Raw genomic sequence first — 20,313 nt, 5'->3', positions numbered from 1 at the left:
TCATCGGCCACCCCCTTGCTTGAGAAACAATAGAGGAGCAAAAGAGAGCAAAAGAGGAAAGTGCCATCCGTCAGCATGGACCAACATCCATGTGGAACGTTTCCGACTTGTAGAATCCACGCCCCGAAGAATACAGGTTGTTCTGTAGGCAAAGGGGGGTCCTAGATGGGTGCACCTAATAAACTGGCAGGTGAATGTATGTTCTTGGTAACAAGTAAGTATCTGGTGGCACGAATGGGACATTAAGGGCATTTTCTGAGCTATAGTTCGAATCAGAGTTTGACTATTTGTTACGTTGTATTTTTGTGATTTTTAAACTGGTTGGTTTCATATGCCCAAAATGTCAAACGAACAAAAAGTCCTAAATAAAACCACGTGTTCATGCAATATGTTTGTTTATTGGACAGACATAATCACGTTAAATCCATTTATGATTATCATGAAGCATCACTTGTCTTCCAATCTTCATATTACTTTCGCTCTGGTCTTTCAACAAAGTGCGGGAGCGCAAAAACTGCTCTTACTGCAAGGTGAATAGGTTATATTCAGTAGCCTTTATACCGGTATAGCCCCCATATCCCTTAATCTGCATCGGATGCGCTCATAAATGCGCTCCTACTCACTGAATGTTTCAGAGATATCAAGTTATGATGCTGCGTGTATTTAATAAAATGCTCCCAGTCAAACAACCAATAATAATGTGCGCTTCTGATTATTTTCCTGTGTTTGGTCCGGACTGCATTCTCACCTACAGCTAACCGAACCATGGTATGAACTGAATATGACCGAGACCACCGTGGTTGAGCGAGCCACGGTGTGCTGTTTAGTGCGCTCCAGAATGCACACCCGTTCAAACAATCCAACTAAGGGGGTGAACGGAAACCCACCAGAGTGCGAAACCCCCTAATGCATTCCAGACCAAACAGTCGCAATTTCAAATCCCAAGAGGATTTATGTCAAGTGTCCCTGAGCACTTCTAATTTTTAGTTGGCGTTTTTACTGAGTCAAGTCAAGGTTCGGTAGCCGAAGTCTACACCCCTTCATAGGTAGGTGATTCGTCAACAGTACTACTGTTAAAAGGAGTGGGAACTATGGACGGAATTTTTCAATAAAGTGTTTGTTGTCATTTAATGAAATGCGACTAGTTTTCATGCACATTTTTTTCACTTGAGAAATACTGCACCAAACATCGTAGTTAGATGTAAAATTGCGCGACTCTGCAAAAAAAGTCTAAATTAATTACAGATTCATTGATTTATCTTAGATTATTACAGAATATTTTGAGGAAGTGTGTACTGACTATGTTGTAGCTACCTTGCCTCAAGAGGGACAAACAGTAACATTGCCGCTTTTTTCTCGTTTTTCAGGCGAAGGCCTTTAAGGGAATATGGGAGGCACAGACATTCGTATCGCCAAGACGGATTTCTTCTAGGAGCAAACCAAACCTATTATCAATCAATCAATCAATCAATCAAATGTATTTATAAAGCCCTTCTTACATCAGCTGATGTAACAAAGTCACAAAGTGCTGTACAGAAACCCAGCCTAAAACCTCAAACAGCAAGCAATGCAGGTGTAGAAGCATTTTGCAGCCGCCTTTACAGAAAGAAACATGGAACTGTCACTTCTCTTTGCTTATTTGATCTGTTCTTGCCATAATATGGACTTGGTATTTTACCAAATAGGGCTATCTGCTGTATACCACCCCTACCTTGTCACAACACAACTGATTGGCTCAAATGCATTAACAAGGCACACCTGTTATTGAAATGCATTTCAGGTGACTACCTCATAAAGCTGTCTGAGAGAATGCCAAGAGTGTGCAAAGCTGTCATCAAGGCAATATCTAAATATAAAATATAAAATGCATTTTATAATGTAGAAATTAGTAAAAATAAAGAAAAACCCTGGAATGAGTCGGTGTGTCCAAACTTTTGACTGGTACTGTATGTACCGGTAACCTTATTTTAAAGCATTAACAAGTACGGTAATGGCATGGCTACAGCACTTGAAATATAGCACTCTATGTGCTTTGCTAGGCAGCTAAACATTGACTGGAGAACTGCAGCAAGCTAGCTAGCTGCAGTACCTTCAGAAACTATTCAGACCCTTTGACTTTTTCCAAATTTTGTAATGTTACAGGCTTATTCTAAAATTGCTTACATTGTTATTGTTTTCTCATCAATCTACACACAATACCCCATAAAGACAAAGCAAAAACAGACATTATTACTAATTTATAAGAAAAAAATTATTGAAATATTACATTTGCATAAGTATTCAGACCCTTTATTCAGTACTTTGTTGAAGCACCTTTGGCATCGACTACAGCTTAGAGTCTTCTTGGGCATGACGCTACAAACTTGGCACACATGTATTTGGGGAATTTCTCCCATTCTTCTCTGCAGATCCTCTCAACCTCTGTCAGGTTGGATGGGGAGAGTAGCTGCACAGCTATTTTCAGGTCTCTCCAGAGATGTTCGATCAGGTTCAAGTCCAGGCTCTGGCTGTGCCACTCAAGGACATTCAGAGACTTGTCCCGAAGCCACTCCTGTATGGTCTTGGCTGTGTGCTTAGGGTCATTGTCCTGTTGGAAGGTGAACCTTCACCACAGTCTAAGGTCCTGAGCACTCTGGAGCAGGTTTTCATCAAGGATCATTCTGTACTTTGCTTCGTTCATCTTTGCCGCAATCCTGACTAGTCTCCCAGTCCCTGCCGCTGAAAAACATCACCACAGAATGATGCTGCCACCACCATGCTTCACCGTAGGGTTGGTGCCAGGTTTTCTGCAGACATGACACTTGGCATTCAGGCCAAAGAGTTCAATCTTGGTTTCATCAGACCAGAGAATCTTGTTTCTCATGGTCAGAGTACTTTAGGTGCATTTGGTGCAAACTCCAAGCGGGATGTCATGTCTTTTACTGAGGAGTGGCTTCCGTCTGGCCACTCTACCATAAAGGCCTGATTAGTGGAGTGCTACAGAGATGGTTGTCCTTCTGGAAGGTTCTCCCATCTCCACAGAGGAACTCTAGAGCTCTGTCAGAGTGACCATCGGGTTCTTGGTCACCTCCCTGACCGAGGCCCTTTCCCCCCGATTGCTCAGTTTGGCCGGGCGGACAGATTTAAAATCCTTCAATGAGGCCTTCAATGCTGCAGACATTTTTTGGTACCCTTCCCCAGATCTGTGCCTTGACACAACTCTGTCTTGGAGCTCTACGGTCAATTCTTTTGACCTCATGGCTTAGTTTTTGCTCTGACATGCATTGTCAACTGTGGGACCTTTTATAGACAGTTGTGTGCCTTTCTAAATCATGTCTAATCAATTGAATTTACCACAGGTGGACTCCAATCAAGTTGTAGAAACATCTCAAGGATGATCAATGGAAACAGGATGCACCTGAGCTCAATTTCAAGTCTCATAGCAAATGGTCAGAAAACGTATGTAAATACGGTATTGCAAAAATGTATAAAAAACAGTTTTCACTTTGTCATTTCGGGGTATTGTGTGTAGATTGCTAAGGATTTTGTTTTATTTGATTAATTTTAGAATAAAGCTATAACGTAACAACATTTTGAAAAGTCAAGGGTTCTGAATACTTCCTGAAGACACTGTATATGACAAAATGAATAGAATATAAACTATGGACGATATTTTCAGAACATTGCTTCTTCAATGTATTTGTTAATCATTTTCTCATGCTAAAACATAAATGAATGCAAATGTATGTAACCATATTCTAAAGTGTTACCAAGTACAGTAGTGGCATGGCTACAGCACTTGAAATATAACATTCTCTGTCCTTTACAAACCAGAGGAATCTTCTATACCACAGTTACGATACTGCTCTTATGGATTATTGACTTTTAAGTAGGCCCTATATTGAAATAAATATATTTTCTTTAACAGTTGCTTCTCCGTGGAACATTTCATTGTGTAGGTGTCTTACTATACATCACAATCGAAGCAGGAGGAGATAGAAAAACACACCACAGACGGGATTCCATTGTTCTCAGCCACATATGCTCTTGCCATCGCCTTTTCAGTCATATCTTGCCTAAGGTAAGCAGATTTGTTGTTGTTGTTGACCAAATTGACCAGTCGCTGTCAAAGTATGGTAAATTGTCATTCAACTGTTGATCATTCCAAGTAAATTTGGTTGTTTGTGGATGACAACCATTTTGTCTTAGGCTGGACAATGTGAGGAACAAAGTGTGGGTGGCTGCTATTGGTGTCCTCTCTGCTGGCCTGGCTGTGCTGTCCTCATTTGGATTGATGTTTTACATTGGAATGCCCTTTGTCATTACTGTGGCAAACTGTCCTTTCCTTATACTTGGTAAGATCATTTATGGAGTCAATAATAAGTCCATTTTCAATGTCAGGTTAAATGCATTTCAAAGCTCCAACTGACTCTGTTCACAAGATGACAACAGCATGTATACTTTACAGGAATTGGTGTCGATGACATGTTCATTATGCTGTCAAACTGGCAGCAGACCAATGTCAAAGACCCCGTGGAGAAACGCATGGCACACACCTACAAAGAAGCTGCCATGTCTATAACCATCACCACCTTGACTGACGTCCTTGGGTTTTACATTGGACTCATGTCCGACTTTCTGTCAGTACAATATTTCTGCCTGTATACAAGCACTGCCATTATATTTTGCTACATTTACAATGTCACATTCTTTGGAGCTTTCCTGGCATTGAATGGGAGGAGAGAAAGAAGCAACAGACACTGGTTGACTTGCATAAAGATTCCATCTGAGAATCCCAAAGAATGTTCTAATGGGTATAGTATGTGTTGTGTGGGAGGGAACTATGATAAAGCCACTGGGACAGAGAAAGAACAACCAATCAATCATTTCTTTAAGAAATACTATGGTCCTTTTCTGACAAAACCATGGACCAAAGTAATTGTAATCTTTATTTATGCTGGATATTTGGCCGCAAGTATCTATGGGTGTTTTCAAATACAGCAAGGAATTGATCTTCGTGATTTGGCGGCTGATGACTCTTATGTTATTCCGTATTATGACAATGACAGGCAATACTTCTCTACTTATGGTCCTAATGTCATGGTAATTGTCAGTGAGAAATTTCCATACTGGGATAAGAACAAACGATCTGAACTCCACTCCTGCATGGATGACTTTAAGAAGCTTCCATTTATTACGGATGATTTGTATACATCCTGGCTAGATTACTATGAAGGCTATGCACAAAGTACACATTTAAACATTGATGATGAAATTGTATTCAGTGCAAATTTATTTTTATTTCTGAATTTGTACCCTGATTTTAAGCAAGATGTGAACTTCACCAGTAATGCTATCCATGCTTCTCGATTCTTCTTCCAAACTGTTAATATAGTCAATGCCAGTATGGAAATTGAAATGGTGAACAGCCTTAAAGAAACAGCAGAAAGTTGTAGTGTTGTCCCATTGATGGTTTACCACCCGGCATTCATCTACTATGACCAGTATGCTGTTATAGTGAGTGGCACCCTTCAGAATATTGGAGTCACGACAGCAGTCATGTTGATTATCGCCCTTTTACTGATTCCAAACCCTCTCTGTTCTCTGTGGGTGACATTCTCTATCGTTTCTGTCATTGTGGGCGTCACTGGTTTCATGGCATTGTGGGACGTCAATCTAGACTCTATATCCATGATCATTCTTGTTGTCTGCATTGGTTTCACCGTTGACTTCTCTGCTCATATATCCTACGCCTTTGTCTCGTGCAAAAAATTGAGTGTCAATGAAAGAGTTGTTGATGCTCTCTTTACTTTGGGCTATCCCATAGTACAAGGGGCTAGTTCGACCATTTTAGGTGTGGTGGTTTTGGCTGCTTCCAAGAATCATATTTTCAGGACTTTTTTTAAGATTATGTTCTTGGTAATGCTTTTTGGGCTCATTCATGGCATCACTTTCCTCCCAGTGTTTCTAACTTTATTCACATCCAACTCAGAAAAACCAAAAAGTGATCTGAAAAAAGATTTTAAGAGTGGGGTTATGCCTGAAATGAAACTTGACAAGAAGTGTGTAGCCTGTGACAACAAAGTATTTCTTACCGATCATTTTTGCAATGACAAACACACAATATGTACACAGAAAACCCACATTTGTGTGATACAAAACAAAAACAATTTGTCTCACACAATTTGGGCCACAGACCCTGACTGCCCATGAAGCATGATGGTGATACTAGCCCAGGATGTCTTCATGTACTGTACAGTTTCGATAGATCTGTCACTGAAGTTATTATTTACCACGTGTGTCAATTAAGGTGCTGTTTACAGTTGTATTTCTTTGGTTTGTCTGTTTTTTTTAACCTTTTAATATGGTATACAAAATCTGCTTATTTTGTACTTTGACTGTATCTGTTGACTTGTGTCCTTTTTAAATGTCAAATAAAGGTTGCTTCATATGCCCCGTTTAAATGATATCCAATGGGTATCCAATTGTATCACAAGTAGAAATCCTAAGAATCTTGCATTTTTTGTTGTTGACATTATTTAAACTTTAAAATTTTATTTTACTGTCACTGGTGTAGAGAGGAGTAGGCAGTCAGGTTTAGAACTACTGAATTTATTAAGCACCCTAGAACAAAGCAGGACTAAACCCAAACACTGTTGTGCTCAAAATATATCTTCATAATCAAAAAGGCATAGGGCAAACCCGAAGTGCAAAATATAAATTACTCAGGAAATAGTAGGAGAGATTCCTCTCAGGATAACAAGTAACACTTACAATGACCGACAAAGACAAGTGGCAGAGGGAGTATATATACAGTGATAGAGTGGGTAATTGGAACCAGGTGTGTGTAATGAAGGGCGTTTGCCAGCAGTAGGTTCGGCAGCAGCTAGAAGGACGGCAATGCCGAACGCATGAGCTGGACAGGAGAGGGAGCCAAAGTGAAGGCTGGTGTGACATTTACAACAATTACCTGACGTCTTAGATCACTAAATCAGCTAAATTACCTATCAATACAAGTCTTACAGCTTTTTCAATTCCAGGAGAAATGGCTAAATACATTACTTCCATCTCTAAACTGTCAGAGAGATCTGGACTTAAATGTCTCTCAAAGTGCCAATTACTCTGTATTAAGGTCCTCTGATAAATTATAGTGTACTTTGAACACTGGCATGTCTTTTTAAGAGACTTAAAAACAACTTCAGTTTGTCTGTCTAGAATAAATAATTTGAAATTGTTTACATTTGATTGTCTGGGTGTGAAGATATTGAGCAATCTGTCTGGAAAATGTACACCATACTTAAGCAATAAGGCCCAAGGAGGTGTGGTATATGGCCAATATACCACGGCTAAGGGCTGTTCTTAGGCACTACGCGATTACCAACGTAATTAGAGCAGTAAAAATACGTTTTGTCATACCCGTTGGCATTCAGGGCTCGAACCACACAGTTTATAATTTCTAATAGCTACTGTTATAAAACTGGTTGCTTGGATCCTGGATGGTGATTGGACGAGCAGCGTTCCAAGCTGTGCTGTATAGGCCGCCACAGACACCTATGCCTGATAACGGTTCCATCTGAAAAGTATCACTGCTCCGCAAGAAGAATATTATGTTCATGTTGCTGTTCGAATCATCTCTTGTGTTTATCCCAATTCGCACATTATTTCCCCTTACTTCCAGGCTAGCATTTAGTTTGGCACGGCGGGGGTTAATATAAGCCTCGGAAACAATGTTTCACTTTTCGATGTCTGCACTAACGTCCAGAGTGAACAGTACCCAGAAGAGACAAGACGAGACAACTTTTTCTGAGCCAGTGGATATCACGCATCAACGTCATTATCATGGACATATCCAAGTAAATGCCAATTGAAAAAAAGCTCAGACAAACGAAAATGCAGCTAGTGTACTGTCATTCCAGGTTTAGTGTTTGAGTGACTCAGTTAGCTAAAGTTGGCTAGCTAGCTAGCAAGTGACAAAAACATTAGCTGTCCAGCCTGCATAGCAACAATTTTGTTTAGAACGGATTGTATTATTTTTGCATAATTACTAAAAAATAATTAAAGTCGTTAAACCAAAATAATTTACTACCAGATTTTTGTTCGGGCTACATATTCTGTTGGAAGAATGAAATTGTATGAAATTACTTATCAAAAATAACGGTTTAATTAAAACATCTAATTCATTGTTATTTTAAACATGGTAACAGTTTTATAAAATCAATAAGGCACACGAGGCAGTGCTGTATCATGAATACAGTCACAGGTAAATGGGTTGACTGGCCCAGAGCAGAACAATTCCATTTACCTGTGACTGTATTCATGATACAGCACTGCCTATGGTGCCTGATTGCTTAAATATAATGGCATAATGGTGACCTCTTTCAAAATGAATTTATCAGTATATGTGTTTGCTTATGTATCAAATTGCTTATCTGTGCCATTTACATTGCATCCCTCATGTGAATAGTGTTGTTATTTTGAACTGAAACACAATTTATGCAATTCCTCAACCAATATATTGGAAAAGCAGAGGTTTGAGATGTGGCTGATAACGATGGGTGCACCTGCTTCTGCTGATCCATAAGTCTGTCTTGGATGTTGGGTTTAGTTCCCTAGTGGCCCTCAGGAGGCACCCCAGCACCCAGCTGTCACACACCCTCCCTCCCCTCCGTCACGGCTGTATTCCCCCAGCCTTAGCCTCCTCCCTGGATGAGATGCCTCCAGCCCAAACAGCGTGACTTGACATGCCCCTACACCCCAGAGAGAGATAGGGGAGAGAGAGAGAGGTAGAGGGAGAGGTTGAGAGGGGGATGGATAGAAAGAGAGAAGGAGGGGGTGGAGAGAGATAGATCGAGAGATGGAGATAGAGGTGTGTGTGTGTGTGTGGGGGGGGGGGGGGGGGGGGGTGAAAGACATGCAATGAGATAGATACAGGGTCCACATGAGTTAATGAAGCCATGATCTTTCAATGATGCTTGCTTGAGTAACACAAATGAGGGACCCACAGAATACTTTAGATGAGTTTATTGATTGGAAGGTGCACAGGTCTATAGTAGATTGTAGGGGAAATACACGCCTGAATTTGCAAGGTGCTGTAGGCAGGATATAATATAACAGGCTTCAAGGCACGCTTCACCTCATTTTATGCCTCACAAGAGGTCTAAAGTAGAACTGGAGTCCATATTCTATTCTATTCTATTAGTCGGATTAGTTTGGAATCAATAAGGTGTGCAGCTACATTAGCAAATTCATAGAAATGGCTTCATTCTTTGAATGTTTTCTTTATTTATTCTCTTGTTGAGAATACTGTACACCCATGAGGTTAGAGAGTTATAGCTTGATTGACAACTTGATTGATTGTGAGGATAGCGGGACCCATTGAAAAGGTGTCAAAAGACTAAGATGCAAAGGTGACAGGAAATGTGTTGTGAATGCCTGACTGTTGTATTGATGGTCTTGGTTGTAAAGAATGTTGTTGATGAAGCGAAAAATGGACTTTAAATATTCATGCCCATAAACATTTATGAGGGTTATAGTGACACCCTATGGTCAACAAGATATCACAGACTCACGTCATTTCTTGACGTCCTTGGAGAAACGTTATTTTTTACTAGTAACCTGACTTCATCTCCCGTCATCCTGTATTTAAGCACACAGCTCCCGCATAGGCTCCAGACGATCTAGGTATATATTAGGCACACAGAAACATCTACTATTTGCACAGAATGCATTGATTGTAGTACACAATCCATAACCATGTAATATAAACTGGATATGGAATTGAGTAAGAATGTTGGCCATTGTGTGTGTGACAGTGTTTCACTGCAAATTGCGTCTCACATATCGTTTCATTTATAAAGACGAGGGAAACTGACATTGCATAATATGACAGTGTGTACTTGTGCAACTCAAGCCACGCCCTAGAATTAATTTAGGATGTCTAAAACGAGAAAAATCTGTTTTTGTGCCACATGACCCAGTGATGCAAGTCCAAAGAAAGATGAAGTCGTTTGTTATTTGATATTACCTTGTTTACAGACATGAGCCAACGGATTAAGCGGTCGTGCAGCTACAATGACTCATTGCACCATGATTCACAACTTGAAACGTTTTACATTCAGCCTGTTCTATTTTCCGGTGGTCCCTCATCGCCTATTCTTGGACCATATTTGTCTGCGAGGCAGAAAGGATACAATACAATTTCGATGCCATATAGCCTACTTTGGCTGCGTCTACAGGCAGCCCAATTCTGATCCTTTTTTTCACTAATTGGTCTTTTGACCAATCACATCAGTTCTGAAAAAGATCTGATTTGAAAATATCTGATGTGATTGGTCGAAAGACCAATTAGTGGAAAAATATCAGAATTCGGTTGCCTGTGTAAACGCAGCCATTGTGACATCTTTCAAGATGTATTCAAATGTGAATAATCAATTCGTGATGTATGGTTTTGTATTTAGCCTACATTGCGGTTGCCTCCTAGGCCGGTAGTCACTAACGGATTTATTAATAAAGACGAAAGCAACGTAATCTGCGCTGTGGCATGTTTTTAGCATTAATCATCAATCCATTTGTAGCCTATACCTATTATAGAGTAGGCTTTAGCGCCTCAACAGATTGACTATGCACAATCTTAACCCACAACTGACAATCTACTCCTCCTACAACGTCTACATTTTCAATTTGTAGTCAATTCTGCTGTTATCCCTGTTGACTAGCCTATGGACGGCGTCTTTTATAACACTTAGCCTAAATAAATAAACACAGCGTATTTTACGACAAAATACCTTTATCAATAAAATCCCAAAATAATGTAAACCTATCTTTAGAACGTTATTATAGATTAGAATAACCGAAAGTCTCCCTCTAAAAATCATCATCTGAGAGAGATCACAGGTTGCTGAGCGAGCGACTCCTTTCCTTGCCTGTTTTTCTCGAGCGCAGCTTTCAGGACTGGACAGCTCCTTCGCCGCTCCACCTAACCCGCGTTCCCATTGCAATGATTGACAGAGGAAACGGCCATACGCGAATCAAGGGCACTTTAGAAATCCTATAAGATAATGAAGGAGACGGGCTTTAAGAACGAATGGTTCCCGATGTCCCCACGGTTTAGTTACTGCTTGTTGTGGACGGAAGAGGGCGGAGTGTGTTTGTCACCCAAGTGTGAAGTACTGACTCGGTGCTTCCAAAAATCGGAGGATTTTCCCCCCGTTTCAATTCAGGCTGTGTACAAACATCACAGTCTAAGGAGGACGCCAAGCAACACCCAAGCCCGTCTTGGATGTTATTTAGATTGGTTTACCAAACGGAATCAGAGAGGATATAGCAGCTGCAAGCGGGAGACACAATAACAAGCCAAACGTGACATATGTTTGGAGACAAAATAAGGGATTTGACTAGAGATTTCAAAATAGTTATCTTATTTTCAGGAGCCAAGTGTGGAACTCGCGTGAATATCTACAGGTGAAAAAAAAAGATTTTGTAACTGAGAAATTGGTTCGCTCTATGGTGCCCAACGCAATCATTTGCTGAGCATCAACCCAGTCGCCAAACATCTGTAAAATGATTGGGGATATGGCTGTTTTCCGGTTATCAATACTGTTGCAAGTGGGATTTGTTATTGGATCAAATTATAGACATGTGGAGTGGCCAGAGCACGAGCGAGATATCAGAGCACAGCAGCCGATCTACAACACTCATATCAAGTACCAACAAGCACATCTTCGTGCGTCTCATCCGCCAAAAGGCGCGACAGAGCGCTCTGTCTTGCCGCAGACTATTGAGGAGCATCTTCCTCGGGTCGTTACGGCGTTTTTACACACAGGGGATTCTACTACCTTAAAACATGCCAACTGCTCACGGAGATACGAGCTCAGTGCTCTGCGAGGAAGGTCTCATACGGCCCCGCATTATACCATGCACAGCGTGCTGGACACTGTGATGCACGCTACTAACTTCCTAAACATGATACTGCAAGCCAACAGGTCAAGGGAGCAGAGTCTCCGACGAGACATTGAGTGGTACCACGCGCTGGTCAGGAGTATATTGGAGGGGGACTCCAAGATCCACAGGGCCGTGGTCATATTCAACACTGAGTCGTCTGCCCAAGGCCCCTCTGTCTTTCTCCAAGCTACGAGAGCAGGAGGCGAGATAGTTCTCCAGGATCTCTCCAGCACGGCCCACCATCAGCTCAAAAACAGAACGGCCGAGACAGAGTGGTACCACGACATCAAAGACAAGAAGAAGCCCCACTTCCACAAAAGGGTGTTGAGCCAAGACATTACATCAGTTGACGCTTCTCTGAAAAGAGGAGAGAGTTTCATACCTGACAAATCCCATATCAAATGGTCAGCACCATACCTGGAGTGTGAACACGGGAATTTCATCCCGCGGTGGCTTTTGACCCTATCAGCTGGTTTCTATGGCCTCAAACGCAACCTGGCTCCAGAGTTCAGGTATGGTTGAACTACTACTGTTGTTTCAGTCATTATTCATAAGCATTGCACCCAGGGGAAACCAGAATAGTAGGCCTATGCTGCTGCTGTAAGGTAACGTTACTTTTGGCACATGAGTAAAGTAGTGAGGCAGCGGCATGCTGGTGTCTTTGTGTAGCCTATACTTTTTTGTTTAAGTCACCTTTCTTAAAACACCCCAATGCACAACGCAATATAATACATTTCAGTTGGCGTGGTAGGTCTACTGGTGCTCCGTACTTTTGCGTGAAAGCTAATGATTCATTTCAAGTTATCTACCGCCGCCGTTATTTCCAACGGGTGTCGCTCCTTCTCTCGTCTAACAACGCGCGTTGGGAAAGCGTCACTGCAGGTGCAGAGGATGATGCTAAAAATAACTCCCGATGTTATTCCGTTGCAACGATGGAAACCTCTGGCTAATTATTTTTTCAAACTCGTACATCTCCTTTACGACTCATACAGTGTTGGGTGCGAAAAGAAACCCTTCTATTTTCATATCACTCAAATGTGCATAACAAACATAATATCCTGGTATTTCGAGTAAAACTGCATCCAATTGAAATGCGAGACACAGTCTCACGCAAGCTCCAGGGTGGCCAGTTTGCGTCTCAGCTGTAACGAGGAATGTTGAAATATATATTCTTGAATATGAGTGTTTTATCTATTATTCATGCTCCAATATGTTTACCACCACTACTGTCTAATAGCTCTCCTGTAAGTGTGGTATTACCATGTTTACGACAACAGTGGAATAGGTAGCCTAGCCTAAGTGAGGCTCAATAGAATTTTGACCGACATCTTCGTTATACATTTTTTATTCAGATAGATAGTTGTGTGCACTGCGTTCAATTAATCTTTAATTGATACACACCAGGGTTGCTCACGGAAAGGCATGGATTGCAAATGAGACATATAGTGCTGAACATTGTATATAGGCTTACTATAGCTAGGTTACATTAAGCTTTGGAATCAAATTCATTTTCTATTCAGTTTCTCTTTCCTCACTGCAGATGCAGCATCATGTCCATTTGTGATACCAATGTTACTTCAATGTAACAACAACGTACATCAACTGTGTAAACTCAATAACAACATCATACTGGTTAAATAGTGGATGTTATGTATTGTCTCAGGTCCTTAGGGAGTGGCCACAACAACAGCAACCAATGGTGCATCTTTTCAATCCAATTGATCCCACAGGTACTTTGGAAATGTCTCACCAGTCAGCATTATACATTCTCTTCTGAAAATCATTATTGTGAATCAGTATCCGTACATAAAACATTTGTGTTTCACCTCAATGATTAGTTAAATAACAGCTTGTATCAGTCTGGTCTTTTCTTACCCCCACATTCAAACTACATGAGAACATATTGTGATGCTGTCATATGCCCAGCCATTAAGACTGCTGTGTTACCTTTTGTTTAACACAGAGGATAGGCCTATCTGGTTATAAGATGACATGTGGTTCATCAGGTTTTTACTTAGTCAACATTTTGTTTTGTGACCCCCTTCCCTCCACTTTCTCTTTGAATTGTGTGATGTTCAATTACCTCTATATATATTCTCTTAAAACCTTTCTGTCCCTTACCTCCCCCGTACACAGATACAAAGGGGGAAATGTTTGCTAATATACTGCGTCAGACATCACTTCTTAGTCCCCTATCCAGATCAATACGCAATCAATACAATGATGAATTAATAATGAAAGATGTTCAACAACAACCCTTGGCCATCTTGATTCCAGTCCTTTAATTCTTCAACAGCTACTTTTAGTTTTTACTAATAATGCACTCATTCTGAATTTGGGAATTGTGCCTCATGTTAAAATTGTTGCCCACAACACGGAGAGGGAAACTGTGAATAAGTCAATGTCTTTCTACAGTTATTCAAAGTAGATTTGAGTAAACTTTGTAGTGGTGCAAACACTTACTAATCTGTCCCTATACGGTACAGCAGATTGGTACAGTAGAATGAGTGTGTGTCTATATGAACACGGGTGGATGTGTGTGTGGCAGATCAACCTGCTCACATGGAGGTGTGTGAGCTCACACTTTGAACATCCTCTCAATTCATCAACATTTGCCACAGGGGACAAGAGGGAGGCCACAGGGTGTAGTTAGAACAGTGTGTAGAGACATGCTATCTGTACAGTTCTGGCCCTTAGCTATACCCATCGGGGATGAGTGTGTGTGTAAGAGAGACAGAGAGAGAGAGAGAGAAAGTAGTGTATTTGTACATGTATTTATCCGCTTATTTTAGGCACTAAACGATCTCCATATATATTTCCATTCATATAAGTTTGTGGCCTAAACTGTGCGGAAACTACAGACAGAAGTTGGCAGAAGAGGAGTCTTGTGAGGTTTCTGGGCATCCTAGAGCAAAACGGAGAAAACCATCATGTTAGTGAGAGTCTCAGCTTTCAGTAGCGTGCTTTGTAGGCGAAACCGTTTGGATGCTACAGACTTTTATGCGACAAGACCGATTTTCGGGATGTCTCATGGTCTGATAAACACAGCTCTAGCTCTGTCACCTTTCACCACAGATGCCCAAGGGTGATATCGGCGGATGCGGTGGATTGAGACGCAGCCCATGCAAAAAAATATATCTCTAGCTTAAAGGGACAGATTTTGATGGGGATGTTTTTATTATGTTAATTAGGTTGTACCATTGTTTGGGTGAAATAAAACGCCTCCCTTTTCCCTGCAATATTCCCTATCTTTGGTTATGTTACACTGACCTTAGCTTTCGCTGCCTTTTTTCCATTTGCAAGTTTTGGCACGTTCATTCCAGCAACATAGCACACGGCATAGCACTGCTGGTTTGCCTCTGAAGCTAAGCAGGGTCTGTCCCTGGATGGGCGACAAGACGTAGCTGGAAGTTGTGAAAGATGTATTTAAAAAAAAAATATATATATATTTCACCTTTATTTACCCAGGTAAGCTAGTTGAGAACAAGTTCTCATTTACAACTGCGACCTGGCCAAGATAAAGCAAAGCAGTGTGACACAGACAACAACACAGAGTTACACATGGAGTAAACAATAAACAAACCAATAACATAGTAGAAAAAAGAAAGTCCATATACAGTGTGTGCAAAAGGCATGAGGAGTTGGGCAATAAATAGGCCATAGGAGCGAATAATTACAATTTAGCAGATTAACACTGGAGATCTGTGTCTTAAACACCCCTTTCAAATTAGTAGATTTTCCTATTTCAGCCACACCAGTTGCTGACAGGTGCATAAAATCGAGCACACAGCCATGAAATCTCCATAGACAAACATTGGCAGTAGAATGGCCTTACTGAAGAGCTCAGTGACTTTCAATGTGATACTGTCATAGGATGCCACCTTTCCAACAAGTCAGTTCCTCAAATTTCTGCTCTGCTAGAGGTGCCCCAGTCAACTCTAAGTGCTGTTATTGGGAAGTGGAAATGTCTAGGAGCAACAACGGCTCAGCCGCAAAGTGGTAGGCCACACAAGCTCATAGAACGGGACCGCTGAGTGCTGAAGCGCATTACAAAAACAAAATAACAAAATCGCCTGTCCTCGGTTGCAACACTCACTACCAAGTTCCAAACTGCCTCTGGAAGCAACGTCATCACAATAACTGTTTTCTCGGGAGCTTCATGAAATGGGTTTCCATGGCCGAGCAGCCGCACACAAGCCTAAGATCACCATGCACAATGCCAAGCGTCGGCTGGAGTGGTGTAAAGCTCGCTGCCATTGGACTCTTGAGCAGTGGAAACACGTTCTCTGGAGTGATGAATCATGCTTCACCATCTGGCAGTCCAATGGACAAATCTGGATTTGGCGGATGCCAGGAGAACTCTACCTGCCCAAATGCATAGTGCCAACTGTAAAGTTTGGTTGAGGATAAATAATGGTCTGGTGCTGTTTTTCATTGTTTGGGCTGCATCAGATGACCTGGCCTCCACAATCCCCCGACCTCATCCCAATTGAGATGGTTTGGGATGAGTTGGACCGCAGAGTGAAGGAAAAGCAGCCAACAAGTGCTCAGCATATGTGGGAACTCCTTCAAGGCAGTTGGAAAAGCATTCCAGGTGAAGCTGGTTGAGAGAATGCCAAGAGTGTGCAAAGCTGTCATCAAGGCAAAGGGTGGGTACTTTGAAGAATCTCAAATATAAAATGTGTTTAATACTTTTTTGGTTACTAGATGATTCCATATGTGTTATTTCATAGTTTTGATGTCTTCACTATTATTCTACAATGTAGAAAATAATAAAAATAAATAAAAACCCTGGATTTTTATTTAACCAGGCAAGTCAGTTAAGAACAAATTCTTATTTACAATGACGTCCTAGGAACATTAGGTTAACTGCCTTGATCAAGGGCAGAACGACAGATTTTTATCTACGCAGCTCAGGGATTTGATCTAGCAACCTTTAATTACTGGCCCAACGCTCTCACCACTAGGCTACCTGCCGCCCCTGAATGAGTAGGTGTGTCCAAAATTTTGACTGGTACACCAGGATTTTTTCATGTTTTTCCTTGTAAGGGAGCTCACGCTCCCATTCTGATCAAGCTGGTAAGAACCCAGCAAGGAAAAGTGTCCTTCCCTTTTGACCATATAATTAGCACCTTCTAAACAAATAGTTTTCATCTCATGTACTTGGATTGACTTTATTCCCAGTAAGCAACTGAACTCAGTGTTAGAGGATAACATATAATGAAGGGATTAACCTCTCTTTGCTTGACATTTGGAGTCCTTTAAAATAAGATTTGTTTTCATTTGTGCACATTATCGCAGGTACTAGGAACAACTTTCCTTGAATATTGACAGGCCAATATTCAAGCCGTGATTGCACGGTTGGATACATTAGTCCATCTAGTTTCACAATGCGGTGTCTCGATTACATCAGTTTGAATAGACATTCAGAGGAGCTTTGAGTTGAAAAGACCCCATGAAAACATAGATTCTCTACTCTGTTAATGTGATTGCAAATCCATTCATTATGCACACTACTGTAGTAATACAAAGAAAAGAACAAGAAGGATCATGACCGATATACTATCTACACGTTTATTACTCTATTCAAGATACAAATGTACTGTAGACTAGAAAATGAGTGTTAGAGAATGGATGAGGTAGAGTACACGCTTGGGAAAAAAGGGTTCCGAAAGGCTTCTTCGGCTGTCCCCATAGGAGAACCGTTTTTGGATCCAGTTAGAACCGTTTTTTGGTTCAAGGTAGAACTCTTTTGGGTTCCATGTAGAACCCTCTGTGTAAAAGGTTCTATCTGGAACCAAAAATGGTTCTTCAAAGGTTCTCCTATGGCGACAGCCGAAGAACCCTTTTAGGTTCTAGATAGCACCTTTTTTTCTAAGTGTAGAGAGGAGACAAGGACAACCATTTAATATAGTTATATACAGTATGCAGTGGTAATATCTTGGCACTGCCATGATGACAATACACTAAGCCAGGCATAATATACATGGTCACTTCTTCATGTGCTGTATTCAATCAAAGCTCCTCTGACCAAAAGTAATTTGTTTAGCCAGCCCAAGTCACATGCTTGCCCACATATAACCAAATATATCATATCTTTCAGAAGAGCACAACACCTTATGCATTATGTCAAAGAATGATCACAATGTCCGATTTTTTCTGGGAAAATGTCTCCAATGTGATGGAAATCTATTAACCTGACAGGACAAGCAGAGACTAATGTGACCAGCTAGCCGCTGGCTGGGCTCCGCCGCTGCTGCCTCCATGAAGCAACGCAACCGGGGTCATTTTATAGAGTTCTGTCGCTGGTCATCAAAGCAGACGGAACGCCCATGGCGACTTTAATGTCACAGAAAGCACTGAACGCCATTCTCTTGAGTGCTCTCGCTTCTCTGTCATAGCGGCACTGCACTTTAAACACCCTCACGTCAACCCTCTTTTCTTTAGACCGTAACCCAGAAATGATTGAGATGATTGAGCAATACCCCCATCTTTATCAAATTAATGAAAAGTGAAAGTATCCATAGTATTGAGAAGATCAAATTTAAGATAATCTCACCATTACTTTTAGTTCAGCTAAACATGCAGAAACATGGCCATAGCTGAATTGTTTAGCCTTTATTACGCCCTATATTGTTTACAGCATGTATCTTTACCCCTAACTAGCCAGCCCAAACACATCTCTCATTAGGCCTTCTCTACTGTATTACAGCTCTAGCTCTCTGCAAAAGATTACATGGGGATAAATCTAAAGACATTACAGGATTAAAATCCCTGTAGGCGATCTGTCATGCAACAACAGATGGTGATTTGATTATCATGAATAAAACCACTGAGATGGTTATTATTAATGAAATGGTTATTATTAATTGCTTTCTCTCTCTATGTAGGGGAAGTCGTGTTTTTGTGTGTCCAATGAGCCTCAGCCGTTTACTCACTGTTCACATTTACCTGATTGGCAACAGAGTATTGACAAGTAACCTTACTGAGCAGTGGAGCCATGACATCAATGGAAAATGTAGGTAAATCCTAGGGATTGTTAGCTAGCCATTGCACATGTCAAATACAACGTTGCTACAGCGCTGTAAACCATATAATTTACCCTGGCATAACGTTATTGCAACATTACGGTAGGTTTTGTGTTTGTTGCAATTTGAAGTCCCTGATCCCAGAGAGTATGGCTGTCAAAATGATAATTTTCTGTCCTCTCTGATCTTCACAGCTTACTAGCATATTATTCCACTTAGCTAGAGGCATACTGGGGCTTCCTTACTAGCTGTTTCTGGAAGGCCACCATCTCAGCAGATGCTATTGGCACCTCACTGTGCTCCCACTCTGGAGGACAGTGGGATGTCCCGTAGCAGTCAAGCTGTCCAGATAGCAGTCAGCTGCTAAGCCAAACTGAAAGCCGGCTACATAGTTCTCTAATGGAAACCATTTGACCATTGGAGAACATAACAATTTTTTTGCTCTTGGTCTTTCTAGTTAGTATAAGCTTTAGGATTTTAAAGACAATTCTGAACGACTATTCTGCCCCCAAAACCACTCATGTCATCTCCAATTTGAACGTCCACAGTGCAAGGTGTTCTACATTGGACGGACCAAGAGGCGCCTTCAAGACCACTTAGTGGACCACAAGTACGCCATACGGGTAGGCAATGAAGACTACCCCATGGCAAGGCACTACAAGTCCTTACACCATGGCGATCCTGCCTCCCTACAAGCTATGGGTATTGATCATGTTCTGGCCTCAATTAGAAAAAGGGGTCATCTTAAACAGCTAAACCAAAGGGAAAGTTTTGGGATTTACAAACTACAGGCCACTAAGTACCCTGGTTTAAATGAAGATATGGATATCTTACCTTTCCTGTAGGGTCGTGAGAGGTCCATTTGCTGTCATCTAGTGGACATTTTGCTCTATTGCCCTCAGCTATGTTTAGACTGTAGTGGTCCATGTCTGCTGTGATCTAGTGTACTATAAAATAGATGGCTCTCCTATTCGTAGCACTTGGCCCAGTCATATTCAAGGTTAGAACTACCTTTCTAGGGGTTCTGATGCGTCTAGCCTTGAGTTGCATTTTTGATAACATATCTACAGTATTTCACTTTTTAATGTGTATAGTATTGCTTGCTAGGTGTTGTTCAATGCATTCTTTAACCACTCCTTCTTCAAATCAGGGTTGATTGAAAAAAGCTGTTCTAAAGAGGACATTGTATTATCATATCTTTGTACTCTCTGACGAAGGCCATGCAGCTGAAACACGTTGGAGTTTTTAAACTTGATTTCCATAGAACATGCCATACAAATAAAGGCATTTTAATTAATTATATGAAGAGTGCCTTGGTCCTCCTTTCTTTTTGATGACTATTCTGATCCATTTAGCATTAGGTCTC

The 20,313-nt window shown here is 41.1% G+C and overlaps 1 protein-coding gene across 1 annotated transcript in view; it reads left to right on the top strand.

Annotated features, from left to right (window-relative positions):
* The first annotated feature begins 6,890 nt into the window (after positions 1–6,890).
* The window catches only part of gpr158a (G protein-coupled receptor 158a), a 108,594-nt gene continuing 95,171 nt past the window's right edge, over positions 6,891–20,313 (top strand). Inside the window, exons 1-2 of the mRNA XM_038997243.1 lie at positions 6,891–6,927; positions 11,723–12,431. Coding sequence (XP_038853171.1) covers positions 6,891–6,927; positions 11,723–12,431 — 746 coding nt within the window. The remainder of the gene's footprint in view (positions 6,928–11,722; positions 12,432–20,313) is intronic.

The sequence above is a fragment of the Salvelinus namaycush genome, chromosome 7 (genome assembly GCF_016432855.1).
Source record: "Salvelinus namaycush isolate Seneca chromosome 7, SaNama_1.0, whole genome shotgun sequence".
NCBI lineage: Eukaryota > Metazoa > Chordata > Actinopteri > Salmoniformes > Salmonidae > Salvelinus > Salvelinus namaycush.
This window is presented reverse-complemented; position numbering and strand designations above follow the sequence as displayed.